General features: G+C 43.0%; 1 protein-coding gene across 3 annotated transcripts in view; it reads right to left on the reverse strand.

Annotated features, from left to right (window-relative positions):
• The window catches only part of STK39 (serine/threonine kinase 39), a 291,842-nt gene that overhangs the window by 180,514 nt on the left and 90,509 nt on the right, over nt 1-20,819 (reverse strand). For all 3 annotated transcript variants that reach the window (XM_041722629.1, XM_041722630.1, XM_041722628.1), the window contains exons 6-8: nt 10,372-10,481; nt 10,052-10,153; nt 7,775-7,908 (exon numbers count right to left, since the gene is read on the reverse strand). In XM_041722629.1, the coding sequence (XP_041578563.1) occupies nt 7,775-7,908; nt 10,052-10,153; nt 10,372-10,481 (346 nt within the window). The remainder of the gene's footprint in view (nt 1-7,774; nt 7,909-10,051; nt 10,154-10,371; nt 10,482-20,819) is intronic.

Below are 20,819 nucleotides of genomic sequence, written 5' to 3' on the forward strand. Positions count from 1 at the left end.
GAAAAAATTGGGGAGCATTATTGAATACCAGGAAGTCTTCTCTCAGGCGATGGTTACCAAAGGTACACACATTATTATGTTGAGAGGGGTACAAGTTTAAAAGGAGTCCTCAGATGTGAAAAGACTGGAAACCACCGCTTGGCAACCAGGCAACTCCATTAAAATGTGTCCAGGGACTGAACCCAAGCATACGGAAAAATTAGGAAAAGTCGTTAAGTGCATGGCTGTCGAAACCATGTGAGTCTACAGGGGCCATAAACTGCATTTCAGTGCAAAGAAGTTTTCTATTTAAATTGTTATTGCTCTTTTTCTCAGCTTCATGTGGAACACTGGCTAGAGGGACCTGACAAAGAACCCCAATCACCATAGCCACGGCAATAAACAGCTGTTAATTGCTAACTGCTTTGAGTAAATAAAGGTCTAAACAACAGGTGGGCCGCGATTTACATTTTGCGTGCCATATCCCCTCAGCGAGCTTGTTCAAATTCAATGAATTCGTACCTTGTTAAATGGGCTCCCTAGAACTAAAAATGATGCTGCTATTTTACATGATTTAACTTTGGTTGTTCACTTAATGTACACTCTCACTGATCGTGGGCAATGTTTTTGGCCTCCCACTACTCCAAACTCATCCTTCATTCCCTCTGTAAATATTTAGTAAGCATCTACTATGTGTCAGGATTTGTACTAGGTGCCAGGCCTACAGTAGTGAACATGACAGACACTGACACTACCTCCAACAACTTAGAATCTAGCAGACAAGAGTTAGCGTGTGTGGTTAGATGGATGAGGCTGCTCAGAACATCAAACACAGGACTGGAGCTCCAGGGAAAGGGGAAGACTGCAGAGAAAACACACAGGACAACAGTCACGCCGTACTGAGCGAGACCTGGGGTCATGTTTGGCACCTCATAACATGAAACAGAATTCTAAAACCCAAGAGGCACACCAAATAACTTACACTTAACTCTTTTAAGTGAAAAGGAACCTAAGAAAATCAAGACTTGAGGCCACTGATTCGGTTAAATCCCTCATCACCCTTGGTCATGACGTACAGTCATCACAGCCCCCCAGCCAGACTCTGCTACATCTCTCTTCTTCATTCTAACCCATCGTCTACCTTGCTCCAAAGCTGGCTCTATAAAAACCCGATTCTTATCCATCCTAACAGATTTCAGTGGCCAGAGAGATGCTGGCTCCTCCATCTTCATTTCCCATGGCAACCCTTGCGAACTCTGTCCTCCAGCTACACTGACATTCTCACCCTTCTCCTGCTCCTTATGACAAAGCACACACTACATTTCTTCAAAAAACTTTGTAACTGACTGGCACAGCCTTGCTCATCAGTCAAGAACTAATTTACATGTCATCATCTTCAGAGCTACTTTGCTCGGCTCCTCCAAGTAGAATTCCCATTGCTCCCTACTCGGTGCTCACACACCCTTCTACCCACACTCCTGTTCTGGAATTATCTGTTCCTATGCCTTCCCGCCTCCACACCCCATTAGGTTATAAGCCCTTTCAAGACAGGGACCACACAGTATTCATTCTTTTATATCCCCAATGCCCAACACAGACCAGAAAATTATCATAGCTCAATTTCCATACCATAACCAAATACGGGGTAGAAGTGATGCTACCAGACATTCGGACACAGAACCACAATTCTCTGAGCCAAATTTAGTCAACACCAAATTCTAAGCATCTGTTCAAGATAGTAGGGAACAGGATAACGATGTAATGAAAATAATATTCATGCTAACAAAAGAAAAAGAAAGGAAGAAAGAAAAGAAACAGGAAAAAAAAAGAGAGAGGAAAGGGCTAAGTCCACGAGGTCCTGAAGTGGAGAGCCACAACACAAGCTTCCCTCGCTCCTCTGTACCCGGCCTCCTCCTTCCACACACTAAGGGTCAGGGGTAGGACCAAAACCGAGAGAGAGCTGGGAAATGCCAGACATACCTCAAGATACAGAGCTGGGGAGATGCCTTCCCTTCCCCAACAAGGTCATTTCTACGGTGGCCAAATCTATAAACCCCCTTCTCTGCACTCTCCACTCTGAGCCTTCATCAATAAATACAAACAATCACATAAGAAATGAGAAATGGTTTACAGGAGCTACATTCCTTCCTCTATAGGCTCAATATTTACATTCATAGGTTATACATGTCATACAAAATAATAGGTCTACTCTATACAGAGAAGAACTAAACAGTAGATCCTCTGTGAGCTCAAATGCCATCAAGCGTCTATAGCTTTGGAGGTAGATCCCTACAAGTGCCGAGCTATCTCCATAAGAAAGTATGGGGAAGGGGATCCCTGGGTGGCTCAGCGGTTTAGCACCTGCCTTTGGTCCAGGGCGCGATCCTGGAGTCCCGGGATCGAGTCCCACATCGGGCTCCCTGCATGGAGCCTGCTTCTCCCTCTGTCTGTGTCTCTGCCTCTCTCTCTCTCTACGTCTATCATAAATAAATAAATAAATCTTAAAAAAAAAAAAAAGAAAGAAAGTATGGGGAAGTGGAACTGAAAAGAATGAGGAAAATGAAGGAGGAAGAAAGTAATAGAAGGCACGAGAGAAAGTGAAGTACATGCTGCCCATCTGAATTTGGGGGTTTTGTGTTTTGTTCACTTGTTTGTTTTAGTTTTATGCTATAGCAACTACCAGTACAGGGTTAATATGGAGCCATCAGTGGGGCCGGCCTCTGAGTGAGTAGCACATAAGAGAAGGAATCCTGGAAGCACAGTTATGTCTTACGTGGCTGATAACATTTTCAAATAACGCAACATAATATAAATACAGACACTGTTGTACAAGGAAAGCTAAAATGCTATACCAGCAACCCAAATAATGGTATAGGCTATGAATGATGAATTCATTTTAAAATCCTTAAAAACAACGCAGTAGTCTGTAAGTACCAACATTCTCAGAAGAAAATCTCTTAAAGAATTCAATTAATACATATGGATGAACCAAAGTCCACTGAGACTTAAAATAATTTTCAAAGGATTCAGGATGAACAGGATACAGTTTAAGTAGTTCTAATAATCCGTATTATAATTTTTAAAATCTCACTGACCTCAAGCAGAGTTGCATCTCTCACCCTATCCTCCCTTTAAAGGAAATATTCAAGTTTAATTCACGTATAATGAATTTATCATTGCGCTAGCCACCCTCTTGTTGCTCAAAGAAAATGCTGGCTCCTTTTATAGTTGCCATCCACATGAAGTACATAATCTACAGGATTATGGCTCATTTTTTTAAGAAATAACTAAACGTTCTGCTCTGCAAATATAAGCACCTCTCAGTCTATGCCAATGCAGAGACAGACTTGGATGAGGCAAATAGCTCTAACACCCCAGCTCTCTTTTATTAGGAAAGTTCAATGAGTTCTCAGGATTGACAGAAAACACAGCTCCTTCTCAGCTAGCCTGAGGGCTCCTGCACAGGACTGGATCTGTTCTGGTCACTGTGATATGTTTCTGTTCATTGCTAAAAAGGTACTCAGCTAGACCTGGATTTTGGTACCTGTCAGTTGCTTTCAGATTATAAGCTGATGATCTATATGGAAACTAAACAAAAATTATGAAAAATCTTGCATTTACTCCTCAACCCATTTGAATCTGGTTTGTTTCTGAAACACTCTTCAATAAGTCCAAATCACCCCCAAACTGCAAGCTCCCAATTGTCTCCAGTTGCTCAAGAAATATCAAATATGTAATACAGATCTGACACCATGGATAGAAAGATATAAAGATGAATGACACAGGTTCTCCTTCTAAAAGACTTACAAACTTAAGAGGAAATCGGATGTGTAAGTCAATAAATGCACAGAGTATGGTAAGTGTTACAAGAGACATCTCCTCAACATACTATAGAAAAACTAAGAGTTGCAGTAATTCCACTCGGTAAGGAAGAAAACAGCAAATAACGAACAGCAAGCCCAATTCCCTGAATATTTAAGAACTCATAGGCACTGTGCTACCCACATATTTTTTAATAAGATGTATTTATTTATTTTGAGAGAGAGCACACATGCAAAAGGGGTGGGGGACAAGGGGAGAGGGACTCTCAAGCAGACAGCGAGGACAGTACCTGACATGGGGCTGAGGATAGTGCCTGACATGGGGCTCGATCATACTACCTCAAGATTATGACCTGAGCCAAAACCAAGAGCCAGATGCTCAACCAACTGAGCTACCCAGAAGCCCCTATGCTATCCTCTTTTGGTGCATCACTGTATTCCATCTTCATGACAATCCAATGAAGTAGGTGCTATTAGACCCATTTACAGACTTAGGAAACTAAGTCATGTAGCTGATGAGAAAGTAGAGCTAGGAATCTCACCCAGATTTATCTAACTCTAAGGACATGGGGTCTTTCGTGTAAGCATTAAAAGAGGGTAGAAGGGGGACAGAGGAAGAGGAAGAACCTTTAAACAACATAAATAAAGGCAGAGAAGACAGGAAATATTCATGGTTTCTTTCAGATTTGTGTAGCAATTAAATGTTTACTTATTTAAGTAATGAATACATATTTTAAAACTGCATCCTATATAATAAATAGTTCAACGATATTGGGTTTTTTCCCATTCTCAGGTGTCATGATTTTTTTTCTTTTAAAGAAGAAATATAAATGGCCAACAGACACATGACAAGATACTCAACATCACTCATCATCAGAGAAATGCAAATCAAAATCACAAGGGGAACTGGGCTGGCTCAGCCTGTAGAACAATACGATGCTTGATCTCAGGGTTGTGAGTTTGAACCACATGCTAGGGGAGAGTTTACTTGAAAAAATGAATTTAACTTAATTGAAAAAAAACCACAATGAAATATCACCTTACACCAGTCAGAATTGGCTAGTCAAGAAGATAAGAGACAAATGTTGGTGAGGATGTGGAGAAAAAGGAAACTTTGTGCTCTATTAGTGGGAATGCAAATTGGTACAGCCACAGTGGAAAACAGTATGGAGTTTCCTCAAAAAATGAAAAATAGAATTACCATATGATCTAGTAATTCCATTACTGGGGATTTACCCAAGGAAAATCAAAGAAAACACTAATCCAAAAAGATAAATGCACAACCTATGTTTATTGTAGCATTATTAGCAATAGCCACAATATGGAAGCAACTCAAGAGTCTATTGATAGATGAATGGATAAAGAAAATGTGGTACATATATACAATGGAACACTATTCAGCCTTAAAAAGAAATGAGATTTGCCATTTGCAACAACATGGATGGACCTAGCAGATATAATGCTAAGTGAAATAAGTTAGAGAATGACAAATACCGTATGATTTCACTCATATGTAGAATCCAAGAAACAAACCAAACAAACAAACAAAACAGACTCTTAAATATAGAGAGCAAAATGATGGTTGCCAGAGGAAAGGTGGGTGGGGAGGATGGGTGAATAGGTGATGGGGATTAAGAGTACACTTACCGTGATAAGCACCAAGTAATGTATAGAGGTTTTGAATCATTATACTGTACACCTGAAACTGCTGTAACACTGTCTGTTAATTATACTTCAATTTTTTAAAGAGAGAGTCCCCAGGAATTTGGTGCACCAATACTGTTTGTTATAGGGGACAATTGCACAATAGTGAGATTAGATTAGATTATAACAAAAATATCTAAAATAAGTCCTTAAACTATTAATACTGGGCAGCCCCGGTGGCCCGGCGGTTGAGTATCTGCCTGCAGCCCAGGTCGTGATCTTGGAGTCCCAGGGTCAAGTCCCAAGTCGGGCTCCCTGCATGGAGCCTGCTCCTCCCTCTGCCTGTGTCTCTGCCTCTCTTTCTGTGTGTGTCTTTCATGAATAAATAAATAAAATCTTTAAAAAAAAAAACCCGAAACTATTAGTACTTTGTAAACCAATAAGTTACTAAAAGAGTAATCTGAGGGGAAGACTTTGTAAGAATTCAAATATATGGTGCAAGGATCTTTTGGAGAATTTTTTTTTTTTTAGGGTGGTGGGAACCTGATATTTGAGCTCATATAATAAATAACTCCTGGGAAGACTTTCAAGATTATTAAGAAATAAGGACAGTTTGTTAAATATAATGTATGACAACCTAATTTATTCTGACTAAACTACAAATTCCTAAAGAAATCTACTGCTGTATTATTAAAGTACACCGGCAATTCTATCCTACAGGATCTTTTTTCCAAAAGGGCTAGAATCGTGTGACATTACACATCACCACCACTAGGTGGGACCTCAACTAGTTTGAGAATCCCAGAGACCATCAGCATTAACCCAGTGCTAACTGGGAAGACAGGTACCTCTCTCATCGCGCTCTGGAGGATGGAACTATTTCCTTGATGATGCCAAAAATCACCAAAAAACAAAGGTAAGACAAGGAAGTGTTGCAGAACACAATCAGAATCTAAAAGCACTTTCCCCCCAACAGGAGTGTGAAGAAGTAACCTCAATGAAAGATCGCTGTAACTTCAAAAGAAAAACAAGCCCTACAAATCAAACATAAAAGGCAACTAAAATGTTTAAGCAGAAATAGCCTGTTGGTGTGACAAAACAATTATCCCTTTTACAGAAATAACGTCAAGGTGCTTGATAGCAAACAGTCCTTAGACCTAGCTCCACGAAAATGGTGCTCAGTGATACAGAAAAGATTCAAGGCAAATGCAGTAAAATGTAAAGGAACCCAGAGAGTAGCTACAAAGAATGGGGTAAAATAATGGAAATTGTGTTTAATCTAGAGAAGGGTTGCCTACTCAAACAGCAGATTACTATGTAAAGATAAAAGGCTTAAGTTTCATAAAGGATATAAGGATACTGGAATCCCTCTGAAAGCAGGGTACTTCGCAGAGAAAGAAAGCTTCAAAAGAGAAGCCAGTTTTTACGTCTTCAAATTTAAGTATCAAATCGAACCGTTGGGTGGATGAGGTGGCCGGTGAGCCCAGAGGCCTCTCCAGATCTGTGGTCTCTGCTGACAGTACGCTAGGGCCATGCCACACACGACCAAGCTCTGCCAAGGGACTCTAGCCAGGCAAGGCCTGAGTGGCTCACGTCATTAACATTCTTCTTTAGGTGATAAAAGACACACACGGCTATATTATCACCAGCCAGGGTATTTCAAAGTCACAGAAATAAAGAAGGAAGAAACAAACTCAGAAAACAGGGACACTACAGAGCAGGGCAGTAGCCCAAGAATAAAGAGGAGTGACACGCATGTTAACTTCAAACCATTTGCTTCTGTTTATATGATTAATGTTTCTAATGCAAAAATCTTAATCTTCTTTACTGATAATCTTTTAAACAGCACAACTTGTTCTGCAACTAAAAGGAAGCTCATGCAAAATTCAATAGCTCTGCCCGGTTTAGACTGGAGCTAGCAGGATATTCAAATCCTGAGAGGTCAGCTCAACCTACACAGTACAGAATAGGAGCTCGGCTTCTGAGTGCACCACTGCCAATTTCTTTTTCTTTTTTTTTTTTTTTTTGCCAATTTCTTTTGATTTCTGTTTTCCTTCATTTCCTTTGATGACAGAGCCCACACCTAACAAACACAGTGAATCTCATTAGCACTAAAAATTTTCCTCCACCTCTCTCCCTCATCCTCACCCCTCTCCGTCTTGGATCCACCCTGTCTTCCACTAACAGGTTGGAAACCAGGGGCCAGAGCAGGATTTCCCTTGAACTCGAAGTACCTTTCAGGTGTCCTCACACAGCCTTTTCCCAGCCACAAACAGAGCTTTGTCGTGATTCAAACCAGGTCACTAACTCATCCACCACGTTTGACATACCTTTTAGAAGGATCTTTCTGAAGACACAGTGAAAGTAATTTCCTAAAGGACTTGCCGTACTTTTTCATCATTTCCTTATCCTCCACTCCTGTTTCTAAAGTGGGTGGATCATTTTGCAAAGTCAACATTAACACCTGCAGCAGAAACAAGCACCAAGACAGAATCAGTACAGCCACCGCTATGGTCGAGTTTTTAATTTTTCACAAAAGCGTTAATAAAGACCATCCTTGAGGAGGTGCTTTCCCGTGATTTTAACCTTCCAGAAAGCGTGAGCTGAAAAGTATTATTTCCCTTTGCAAATCTGTTCACGTGCCCTTTTACCTCTTTGTTATTCCATTGACAGAACTTATAAAATCTGTTCTGTGTGTTAAGAAGGATGTCCCAAAGCAGCCAGGACAGACGTCTGGGAACTGGCTCGCTCTCACACAGCCTCCTGGAGGAGCACGTAGCTCCAACACAGGCTTAGTGAAGGCTGGGGCTCTGGCTGGGAAAGTGGGGGGTAGCGAGGGGGGCTTGGCCCAGAGCGACAGAGAACGGTCCTGTGTACAGGTCATTCATAAATAGGGAGCCCCCCCACCCGGAACTCCAGGCTTCTGTTAACACACTGCCAACCCTAAAAATAAATCCACAACATCCCAGAATGTAACACATGATTTCTCCCTTTTTTAAATGAGAAAACCTACAGAATATTACTTAAAATGGAGACAGTAAGACACTGAAAGTTAGCCAAAATGCGAGTTACTGAAGACCATAACTGTGGCAAAAGGCCACGTTGCTTTGGGAGGGGGACAATATAAATGCAAAACACTGCTTCCAATCAAAAAGGTAAAAATTCCATTCATTCACAACATCAAAATTACTTGTTTAAAAAAAGAGAATTTGTAGTAAACTATTGACCTATAAAAGGAATAAACCTCATTAATGCATAAGTTGGCCTTAATTTATGCAAAAGTTATACATGCCAAGACTCCTTTCAAACACTTTCAGATGTGTGAATAGATGAAGGATTAAAGTGACAGTTTATTGTTTGTGGAGGATAATAGCAAATAGAAGAAAGTGGGAGAGCTGTTAAGTCCTAGCAGGGCCTCGCAGGATGCCAGGCTGGGGTTAGCAATGTGACTGTGGATTCGGGTGGGCAACATGAAGGTTTGGGGGAAGAAAGAAAATGAGAAGAAAAAGTAATACAGAAAAACCAATGGAAGGAAAAATCCTCACAGTTGCTTCAGTGCTTTTTCTCTGAAAGGTCAATTCAATTGTTTCCACCTCAAATTTGAATTTTCTGCTAACAAAAGCAGGTATGTCTATATACACACACACTCTTAAGTATGTTGAAAATATGTATATAAATATAGTGAGAAAACAACAGTGTAATGAACTACACTAAAACCTTAACAGGAAAAAAAAAAAAAAAAAAAAAAAAAAAAAACCTTAACAGGGATTGTCTGTGGTTGATGAGATTGTGAGTGATTATATTCTTCTCTGTTCTTGTTTGGACTCCAAATTTTTTCGCATAAGAATGTATTAACTTTTTAATCCGTGAAATTATTTAACTTTATTTATCCTCTGGTTTTTCTTTCTTTTTTTTTTTTTATCCTCTGGTTTTTCTTAATCCTCCTAAGTTTTTCCAGTATTTTCCTAGGAAAACACTGAAACAAAGACTGTATTCTCTGTAAAATACTTTCACAATTTCCACCAATTATTTCAGCCCCCAAACAAATTCTAATTGGGTAAATCAGCTCTGATACCACCACCTCAGAATAAGTGAAATAATAATGTAGGCCAGTTAAGGGAAAAACAAAAATCTGGACACAGTTTCCAAATGTAGGTTATTGCCTAAAAACACTGACCTCACTTATTTCAGATGAGTCACCAATATGACATTATGAGCACAGAGGGTGAAATGTTACAGATCATTAAAAAAAAAAAAAAATTGGGGAAATCCATCTGCAAAGATATCACTATAATCTATTTCTAGATTTTCCTTGGGAGTCTGGGGTCTTCTGCTATCAAAAAAGTAATGACCAGCATTTGTCACAGTTCTCAACCTCCATCTCATTCTTCAGATAGCTCTGTGCTAAGAATGTAAAGAGAGCTTCAAAGCTGGGAACTGTACCACTTTTGTCTTATTCTGTCCACATCAGACAACATTGAACTTGACTGCATTCCTCCATTAATTTTCCTCAGGTCTAAGAGAAAAATGACTATGTTTAAGAATTACAGAACAGATTCCGTTAAATTCTATTTCAAGCCCAATATATTATTTCCAATAGTAATTACTTTCATAGGAGGATATTTGTGATAAGGCGCTGCTCCTGTTGCTAACTCAATGGCAGTTATTCCAAAACTCCACATGTCAGCCTTGAAGTCATAGCCTCTCACCTAAGAAAAGAACGAGGGAAAAACACAATTATAAAATAGGCATGTCACACACCATGAAGTCCATATTATGTTGGAAGTCTACAGCGTGTATGCACAACTTTGATATTACTTTGCTAAAGCCTAGCTAAATCTCAGTTACATGATGCATTCTAGGAAAGTGATTTGAATGAAATGTTAATACATTTAATGATACAAAACATCACTTTTTTTTTTTTTACCTGTTCCATGACTTCAGGGGCCATCCAACACGGAGTACCAACAAATGTTTTTCTTACTTTATTCCGGGTAACATCACCCCCTGTTGCTAAGAATGCACTTACCCCAAAATCTAAAAGAAAAACAAAAATCATCCTTATTTTATATAAGACATTATTGCTTACAAATTCCAACTTTATGAATCTCTCGTTTCCTAGTGACCTTTCCAATAATGCTGAATTGTTCCAAGTACCATGGAGTTCTCTTGGCAATCCTGCCACCTGCCAGCCTAAACTTCATTTATTTTTAAGATTTTATTTATTTATTCATGAGAGACACAGAGAGAGAGAGAGAGAGAGGCAGAGACCCAGACAGAGGGAGAAGCAGGCTCCATGCAGGGAGCCCGATGTGGGACTCAATCCCAGGACTCCAGGACAGCAATTACCAAATCACGCCCTGAGCCAAAGGCAGACACTCAACCACTGAGCCACCCAGGGGTCCCCAGCCTACACTTCAGAGAGAACACCATCATGGGTAATGGGTCAGCAAGAGTCCAGAAACCTCAGCATACCAAATTATATTTTCTACCAAAAAGGTATCAAAAGTTGTAACTAACCATATAGGGTTACATCAATATAAATAAAAATGCATTCTCAGAGCTCTAAGTATAAAGGATCTTAGCTTTTAGCTAAGATTCATTTCAAAAACTCAGTTATAAGAATAGCATGGAAGCAGAAAAACTAGTATATGATGTAGTTTCTTTCTATGTGTTTCTTTTATTATGATTATTTTCCAGCCTCTCTAATTCCATATCATCAATGTTTGGGGAATAGGTTTTTCTTTTTAAGGTGGCTTGGGGGAGGGTGAAACAGAGGGGATTAAGAGTGCATTTATGGTGATGAGCACCGAGTAATGTAGGGGATTGCTGAATCATTATATTGAATACCCGAAACTGACATAACACTGTATGTTAATCATAATTCAATTAAAAAAATAAATAAAGGATAAATAACACTCATCTTCCACATTCTCATGGCCTTGTTTAAATAGTGCTGACACCTTAGGAGAAATAATAACAGCAAATCCACAAACCCAGGTACATAAAGCCAACATGCCCAGGTTTGTACATATGTAGCAATCAACACAAAGGAAAAGCTCAGTCAGCAAAGATTGCCTTTTTTTCCCCCCAATGTTTGCTTCCTGGATAATTTTCATAGGTATAGATACAATGGTTTGTAAAATGAAACGCTACTCTTCTTAACATTCATTACATACTAGAAATTATTTTTGTGGGAAGATGAATTAGGCATACTGCACATATATACACACATGCATTTATGCAAAAACAATGTTCATATGTGACCACAGAGAAGGGAACACCCGGTGATTATTAATGCACGCATTTCTGTGTAGATTTTTTTTTTAATTTTTATTTATGATAGTCACAGAGAGAGAGAGGGAGGCAGAGACACAGGCAGAGGGAGAAGCAGGCTCCATGCACCAGGAGCCCGACATGGGATTCGATCCCGGGTCTCCAGGATCGCGCCCTGGGCCAAAGGCAGGCGCCAAACCGCTGCGCCACCCAGGGATCCCTCTGCGTAGATTTTTATTAGAAGCTAAAACTAGTTAATAAAGTACCAACTACTCAGGGCTAGCCTAGACCTACCAGCAAAAGCCAACTCAAGGACAGCTCAATAGTAAGCTGGTAAATTGTAATTAAAAACGTAGTCAACACCTCAAAATGCTGCAATGGACTATGTAGCATGGGCCCTTTCAAACTGCTCTCATATAATTCTCCTTTGCTGGTCTGCTTTGATGACTTGCCAGGATGACAGCAATTACCAAAGAACAACATCAAGCACAAACCAAGGTCAGAATGTATTAGCATTTGCCTTAGGTCTTCGATATTAAGTTATGCAGTAACACTGTAACCAGTTCCCTACGTTGAAATATGTTGACTGTTTCATTTTATTTACATTTAAATTTACTCAACTCCCCACAGGATTTCAACTACAAGTAAAAGGAATAAAAATTTACAAATGGAGTCTTTGTTCCAACTGCTACACTCATGATAATAACTGAGCAAGAGCATATTTTGAAAATGCTATATAATTTAATTTGCTCATATGTACCAAACTCTAAAAACTCTCTGAATTCTTATTTTTTTGGTCAGAAAAATAAAGCCTTGTGAAAAGAAATCTCTAGAATCAGTGAACCAGTCAGTCTCCTGTAGGTAGGAGCAAATAAAATTCATATTCTTAGAAAAGAGCTAGGTGAATTAAATCATTTGTAAGCATCTACTATATTTGGCTAGAGGAAAACACAACATGATTGGCTTTGAAAAGTACTAATTTCAACTTAATTTATATTCTGAAAAGTTTAACAATGAACCCAACATTCCACTTATATTAAAATAATTTTGTAACAAGGGGTGCCTGGGTGGCTCAGTAGGTTAAGTGTCTACTTTCAGGTCAGGTCATGGTCTCAGGGTCCTGAGATCCAGCCCCGCGGTAGGCTCCCTGCTCAGCGGGGAGTCTGCTTCTTCTTCTCCCTCTGTCCCTCCCCTTGCTTGTGCTCTTTTCTTTCTCTCTCTCTCCCTCTCTCCCTCAAATAAATAAAATCCTGGAAAAAAAATTTTTTGTAACAAGAAACACTAAGTACATATCATTTGTAAATAATTAAGAATATGGGTAGAAGTTGCTCTAAGGAAAAATATATTTCTTTAAATGCAGTTGAACTGTATACCCAGTCTCTCCTAAAAGATAGAATCCAGATAAAAATCCATAAAAACTTTAACATTAAAGTTTTTAAGTTCCTTAAAAACACCATATGATTACATTAGACCTTTTTAAAGCTGCAAAAACAGCTGAAAGAGATGTATAGTAGCAACTTATTATTGACAATACCCCTTCAATATATCCTTCATGATTCACATATTTATTCATAGCCTCCACTTAGAACACTCACTTTCAAGCCATAAACAGATGGTTAAATGTCTTTAAAGCTCAGAATAAAAATTCCAGAAGCAGAAGCAGAAAACGCCGATCCTAACATCTACTCACCCTTACAACTACACAGTAGATACACAGTGTGCTCCTATGTATGGCCTACGTGTATACAGAAAGATTTATATGTACCAAGAAATGACGCTTTGACCAAAGTACACAGGGTACCTGGGTAACAAGGAAAACTGGCATATTCCGTCAAGACGGCATGCGTGCCACAGAGAGTGAGGTGGTAAAGCAGAAATGCTGAAAAGAGTCCTTGTTTCCTAAGAGGTACGTCTATGCAGCCGAAGGGAGTGCAACCAGATACACTAGGGTCAGAAACCATGACTACTTCTCTGGAAACACGGAATCAAAGGCTACACACAGAGTTAGCCAGCCCATCTTCCTGCCTCCAGGAATAGCTGCATCTCAAACCAGAAAGAATGCTGTCATCCTAGGAACTGAAAGGCTCTCTCACATCTTCTGAATCCACCCACTTGGCGGCAGCCTGCTAAGCCCCCAGCTGCCTCCTGCTGTCCTCAGGGCCAGGCCCTGGCACCCGGGCCTTTCTCTGTCACACACCTGACTTCTCCCTCCAAGGGCTTGAAGGGCCTTCTGCTCCCCAAGATAAAGTCACAAGCCCCCAGCACAACACGCACATCTGACTCCCCTTGGCCTCTCCCGCCTCAGCTGCCCCTGCTCCCAAATACGGACCTTGAGCTCCGGCCGCCGAACTTCTCACCGTCTATTCCCCAGATCCATCACCAGCCTCGCCCTCGCCCCGACCTCCAGCACCGCTGCGGCCTGTGCACCCGATGCTCTATCGCCGTCCAGGTACACTTGGCTCCACCAAGTGGGAGGCCATCGGCAGAGGACGCTCTGCACGGCCCTAGTCCTAACCGAAGCATCTTTGGCACCCTGACTCTTGGCACCTTGCGGCTTTTTCACAGCCACCTTTGTGTTAGGGTGTGGTTACTCTGATGTGCATCCAACACCTCTAATTTGTGGTGCATGATTAAGTAACTTGGGGAATTGTCTTATTTTTATGCAGGTGAATGCCTAGGGCAGACGTGCAGCGTTTGCGGTAGAGCCACCTGATATGGACAGAGGGCAGACCTTTAAGACTATGACAAGTAAAGAGAGGGAGGCCGGATAATAATGAACAAGAGCTCCCCGGTGCTGTCTGTGTAGACACAGAAGAGCTAGGGGCTGCGACAGCTATGACAGATTGCATACCCACCAGGGCCTCAGACCTGGCCTTCAAGAAGAGGTTAAGACCTGGACGGGCAGGCCTAAGAGGACATGCCATTCCAGACAAAGAAACCGCCTGAGCAAAGCACAAGTGTTGAGCCAAGAAGAAAAAGCGTCTGACAGCTGCAAGGGTCGCACCCCCAAATACACACAGGGGCCAGGCAGGAATAAAGGAGGGAGGAGGGTCCTGCGTGCCGTCAGCACAATCTCAACAACTAAAGGGCACGTGAAGCTTAGTGTCAGCACCAGGGGGGATGCTAGGCAGTGCTGCCCCCCACCAGGAGCCCCCCTCCAGGAGCCCCATCTCCGTGCCTCCCATTCCGCTCGAAAGCAGGCTGCTTCGATTCCACTGCAAAAGAAAGTCACCACAGAGGAACAGGCCCTGGTGTGACCGATCTCCCAACTTTCCCAGAGCAAGCCAAACATCAAGATCTGTATGGATAAAATCTCTTTTCTGTTGTTATTGGCAACAAATGCACTTAAAAAAAAAAAAAAAAGTTGGAAAGGCAAAATAAAGCAATTACGCCTGCCTGGTTTAGCCTGTAAAACTCATCTGCTAAGCTGCTATGATGCCTAAAATTTACCTAAAATACTTTAACATACACCACGCACTAGTGTATCTGCGGGACCCAGGTGGTCACTTGGCATTCTGACCCTGGATGCCCAGTGCTGGAAGGTTCTGGTAGCGTTTGATTAAAGATGCCAGAGGCAGCTGCTCAAAGTATTTCTGTTGACTGTAAGTATAAATAAGTATGAGCCAGGTGAATCCCAAAAGGGGCTATTACTGGAGAATAATAATGCCAGTCACCTGTTGGCAGGCATGACACATGTGAGAAACAAGCTTTCACTGATGAAAGTAAAGGTGGTCAGCACAAAGGATGGCTAAAACATCTTAGCTATATTCCCCACTCTTGCATGAATAACAAGAATCCAGCCAGGCCCAAGAGTAAGCTAAATCCCTCCCCAGTTCTAGGTCTGGTTCCATTCTAGATGCCGAGTATATGTGCACAAGAAAACTGCATCTGGAATTCTAGTTAAGTCTGCTTCGGGTGGATTTTTCATTCACCTAGAGGAACAGAGAGCAGGAACTTCCTTGAGCCTACAGAGCAAACTGAGAACTCTTTAGGGCTCGTTTGCTGATGCGTGGCAAAATTTGGTCTGAAATTTGATTTCCTTAAAACCTGGGAGTGGCGTTGCAGGTGAACAGCCAACCCCAACCTGCCCCCCCACCGCCACCCCCCACAACTGCTACTAATACCTCTGAGGAGGAACCAGAGCTGCACATGAGAAATTGGCTCAGGTTAATTCAGCACCTGGCTAGAGAATAATGGCATCTACATTTGATGGCCCAGAGCTTCCTAAGACGCATTCAAAACAGGTTACAACAGATCAGATCCCTTCAGGCCTGCAAGTGGCTGGCTGGGGAGTCTGGGGGGTTCTGGGGGAGCGGGAGCCACCACAGCTGCAGGGGCCCCTGGTAGCTCCTTGCTTGAATCAGTCTCTTTTCCCCAGTGGCCATGGTCTAGAAAAGCAGAGAAGCACTGAGACTGTGGAGGAACCCAGCCGGAGTCTAGGAACCAGGTAAGGGAAGCTGAGCCCCATCCACTCAGCACCCCCTGGGCCACTGCTGCACTCTCTCTAGCCCAAGAGGAAATCTGGGGAAAGGAGTGACGCAAGGATGTTCAGGAGCAAAATCAACAGGGCCTGTATCTGAAGGGAGACTCTGGAAATGGAAAAGATTAGACAAATTCTTAGGAAAATACAATGATTTAGTGGCTACTGGAACTGAAGAGGAAGGAGGAATTAAAAAGATCAAATGACTCGCTGAAGACCACATAGCAAGTTTTCTGAAGAGGGTCTGGATAAAATCCACAGCCCTTCATGGAGGAGTCAGCCGGCTGGCTCCGGTTTTCTTTTATGAGAGAATTCAGCGTACTTTTCTGTACTGAAAAGGAAACGCAAGATGGAATAATGGAGTTAATACCCCACAACTCTCGAGCTCTTCCCTGAGTAAAGATCAAGCTGTGATTACCCAACATAGAAAAACTCATTTGAGATTCCCTCGTTAATCCAAAATGTCATATTTGTATCATCAAAAACAATCCCTTCACAATCTGGTTCGACTCCCAGGTTTTGGGGTTTTGTTTTGTTTCCCACAAGAGACTCTTAAGACTCTCCTGGCACAACCGAAGTGTGCTTCTAAACACCCAGGAACATTTTCAGGGCTGCCAGCAGCCAGCCTTCCTGAGTCCCACAGGTTTCCTTAAATGCCAGGCCACCAATGTTGGACGAATAAAGAAGCATATAAAGAAGCCCATTATGACTTAAATAATAATGCCAACTATATAACCCTGGGTATAAAACAGAAGCAAATATTTCCTTAACAGACCTAGGGAAAGTTGTTTCGTTTTAAACATTTTGAGGGGCACCAGGGTGGCTCAGTGGTTGAGCCTCTGCCTTTGGCTCCGATCAGGATTCCGGGGTCCTGGATGGAGCCCAGGGTTGGGGGCTCTGCTCGGTGGGGAGTCTGCTCCTCCCTCTCCTCTGCCTGCCCCTCTACCTGCTTCTGCTCCCTCTCTCTCTCTCTCATTCTCTCGGTCAAAAAAAATAAGTAAAATCTTTTTTTAAAAATTAACGCTTCGAGTTCTTATTATGTTGTTTTTATAAAAGGTGTGCTGGTGGTACGGCACCCCGCTCACGGTTCAAGCAGCAAGAGGTGTTCCCAGTGACCTGCAACCCATGTGCGTTTGGATGCCACAGGCCTTCCAGAGCTTTGATTTAGACACACCCCCGGCCTCCTGGTGAGAGCTAACGTGGGAACATGTGATATAATTAATTAAATTTTTTAAAGATTTATTTATTTATGAGACACACACAGAGAGAGAGAGAGAGAGAGAGAGAGAGAGAGGCAGAGGGAGCAGCAGGCTCCATGCAGGGAGCCCGACGCGGGACTCGATCCCAGGACTCCAGGATCACGCCCTGGGCTGAAGGCAGACGCTCATCCACTGAGCCACCCAGGGATCCCGTGATAGTAGCTTAAATAGCAATGTTAAGGACCTAAACAATGTGGATAGGGGCAATAACATCAGTGTGCCCCACCTAGGATCCTCGGAACTAAAGGTGTCCCTTCTGCTTGCTGGCAATTCCTAGGCGCCCTTCTCCCGCCGACTCTCCGGGTGAGAAAGGAAGGGAAATACAGACCAGGGCAAGGCCCGGCTTTGGCAGCTGTGGGGCCCAAAGCCCGCCTCCTCCGACCAGTCCGGCCGCTGGCTCGGCGCGATTCCTCGATTCCTCATCCTGCTGAGTGCAGCTCTGACCACTGCGCGCTCCGGTCACAATCTCTCTCCCGACGAGGCAAGAAGAGCAGGGCGCCCGCCCCCTCCCCGCCCCCTTGTGTGGAGCCATCAGGTCCTTCCTGGGGACTGCAGTGTCTCCCCAGTTATCCCGGACTCCGGCAGAGTGCTTTTAGCTTTTCTTTAACGGAACAAATCGCTGTTTTGCATCTTTATTTTTCTCATGTACGATTACATCCAGCCTTTCCACCAGTTTTTCTGTTTGTCGGATTTTTGTTTATAAATTAAGCAGGAGTAACTTCTCCCTCTCCTGGAGCCTCGCCGTCTTCAGGGTGCCAGCCGATCTCCGGGCACGGAGAAAGAGGGAGGGCCGACCGCCTGCCTGCTGGGAATCCCTGCAAACCCGGCGGGAGAAAGCACGGGAAGCGCCGACCCGGACGTGGCTGGGTAGCCGTGCCATGCTCAGCAGAACGCAGCCAGCCCAGGGCAGGAAGCAGAGCGCAGATCCCAGGGGGCCAACCGAACGTGTGGCAAGACCTACGATCCTGTGGCTGCCACCACTCGCCGGGCTCCTCCCCTTGAGAGAACCCCACCTGGCTCCTGCGAATAGTTTTCTCGCCCTTCTAATAGCAGTGTTTTAGGGCATCATGAATGTGAACACAACTATTACGACGTGACACTCCTGGCCTGGGCGACGCAGCCCCCCCCCCACCCAGAGGCTTACCATGAGGTCCTGACCATTCCTAGTGATTCCTTGAAACCAAAGGGATGAGAAGAGGCACCAAGGAAGAAGGACACGGTGAGTACAAAGAAGCCACACTTCTCTCCCAGGAAGGCGTCGGGAATCAAACAGGTCTGCGTGCGATCCCAACTACCCTCCCTGATCATCTACTTCTTCAAGCAACGGTTTCCCAAGCTATAAAGCAGGTGGAGCTCAGAATATATACAGCAGATTCTCACTAACAGTCCTTGAGAGCTCACACCATCCACACCCATCCATTCTTCTCTACCAGAATCCGGATTTTGTTTGCCAGGCCTCAAGGGACGAACTGTACTGCTCTAAGCCAATCATGGTGTTTGGTACCTCTTACCAGTGAAGGATCTGGGGGTCCACCCTAGTGCTGGCCCATAACACCCAAAGGGAGTACGGTGCAAGCTCCTGCAGGGAAATTCTTTGCCTGTGTAAAAGAACCACCATACAGAGTGACTGGGTGGCAGGCACTGAGGGGGCACTTGACAGGATGAGCACTGGGTGTTTTTCTGTATGTTGGTAAATTGAACACCAATAAAAATTAATTTATTAAAAAAAAAAAAAAGAACCACCATACAAGGCTCCCTTACTGCCCGCTCCCCAGTCTGTTTCAAGCGCTGTCATTGAGGCTGAGATGCTGGGAGTAAGTGGCCTGTGGGGACAGGCTCTGGCCGACATACTGGGATGCAGAACAGAAAGCAGGATGGAGTCCATGACCTCTGTGATGTCGCTGGGCTTCTGCACCAACCCTGGAACCAAATGCCTCTGACTTCTGAGATAATTAAATGTCCTTACTGCTTAATCATCTGCCCATCAAGCACTCTGGCATTGATACCCCAAGGCTTCCTAAGTCTACAGCCACCTGTCTTTTCCCAGGCCCGCCAGTATATTCATGCTTCCTGACCACTAAGGGTTAACCATTGCATCAGAGCCTAAAGTCCCTGCAATCCCCAAAAGGACTGAGTAAAATCAGCAAGAAAACAATTTAGTACACAGTGCAATTCTGGAGTTTTAACCAGCTCTAGTATTAAGCATGGCTTTTAATGCCAGGGGCACAGATCAAATAAATGCACAGGCATCTCAAGTGGGGAAAAAAAAAAACACTGCAAGAAGAGTTTAATTCACTTTTTTTTTGGCCAATAGTTTCTGTTTGGGGCTACACTTACATAAACCTTCCAGAGACAGAACAAAATACACTTGTAAGAAAATAAGAGAAGGAAGGATCTTCAACTTTTGCTACTCAAAAGTGGGATCCACAGACCAGAATCACCAGCACCTCTGAGGAGCCTTAGAGAAAATGCAGACTCTTGGGTCCCACGCCAGACTTACTGAGTCAGCATCTGCACTGTAGCAAGATCCCTAGCTGATCTGATGCTGAGTGAAGTTGGAGAAGCACCACTCAAGACTATGGTCTTCCGAGCAGGTGCTACTGCATCATTCAGCACGACTGGATGATCTCAAAGTATGGCCCACCCCATGGCTTCCCTCTTTCACCTCTCAAATGCACAGAACTTCAGCAGAGGAAAGAGAAGAGCAGGAAAAAGGTATTATGTGTGCACATTCATGTATTTTATGACACAGTAAGCACAAGGGCAATACTAGAAACCCAAATCATGTCCCACAAAATACTGACCCAGTGATTCTCAAGGGTGTGTCAAGCGGGACAAACCAACTCACACACATGGCACACTCCAATTTGTACAAAATCTTTTTTTAAAAATACATGAAGATATTTTATGATCACAATGCTTATTAACAGTCTATCAGTAACAGCTGCTCAGTAGAGCGCCAGGACACAGAGAAGACAGGCTGCAGACAAGTATCATTCTCAGCACAGATGTTTATGACACTATTATTCCTTTCTCAACCTCTGATATGCAATTGTGTGAATGTGATATATTATTAGAGTGATAACCTTGAATCTGCTCATCTTTAAGCAAATGATAAACATCTTGGCACCTTATCTACTATTAAGAATCAATTACTCACTTCATTACAGATTGGGACACACCTCCTGTCCTGCTCAGAAGGAAAGCTGGCACCCCAAGAGGGACCAGAGAGAACCAAAGAATTCTCTGAAACCCTCCTCTCCACCCAATCTCCTTTCCTCTAATCAGACTTCTAGTTTCAACTCTTTATTCTTGTACACAAATGGTGCTCCATGGCCTTCTTTGGCCCATAGGCCACAG

Source organism: Vulpes lagopus, chromosome 11 (assembly GCF_018345385.1).
Source record: "Vulpes lagopus strain Blue_001 chromosome 11, ASM1834538v1, whole genome shotgun sequence".
Classification (NCBI taxonomy): domain Eukaryota; kingdom Metazoa; phylum Chordata; class Mammalia; order Carnivora; family Canidae; genus Vulpes; species Vulpes lagopus.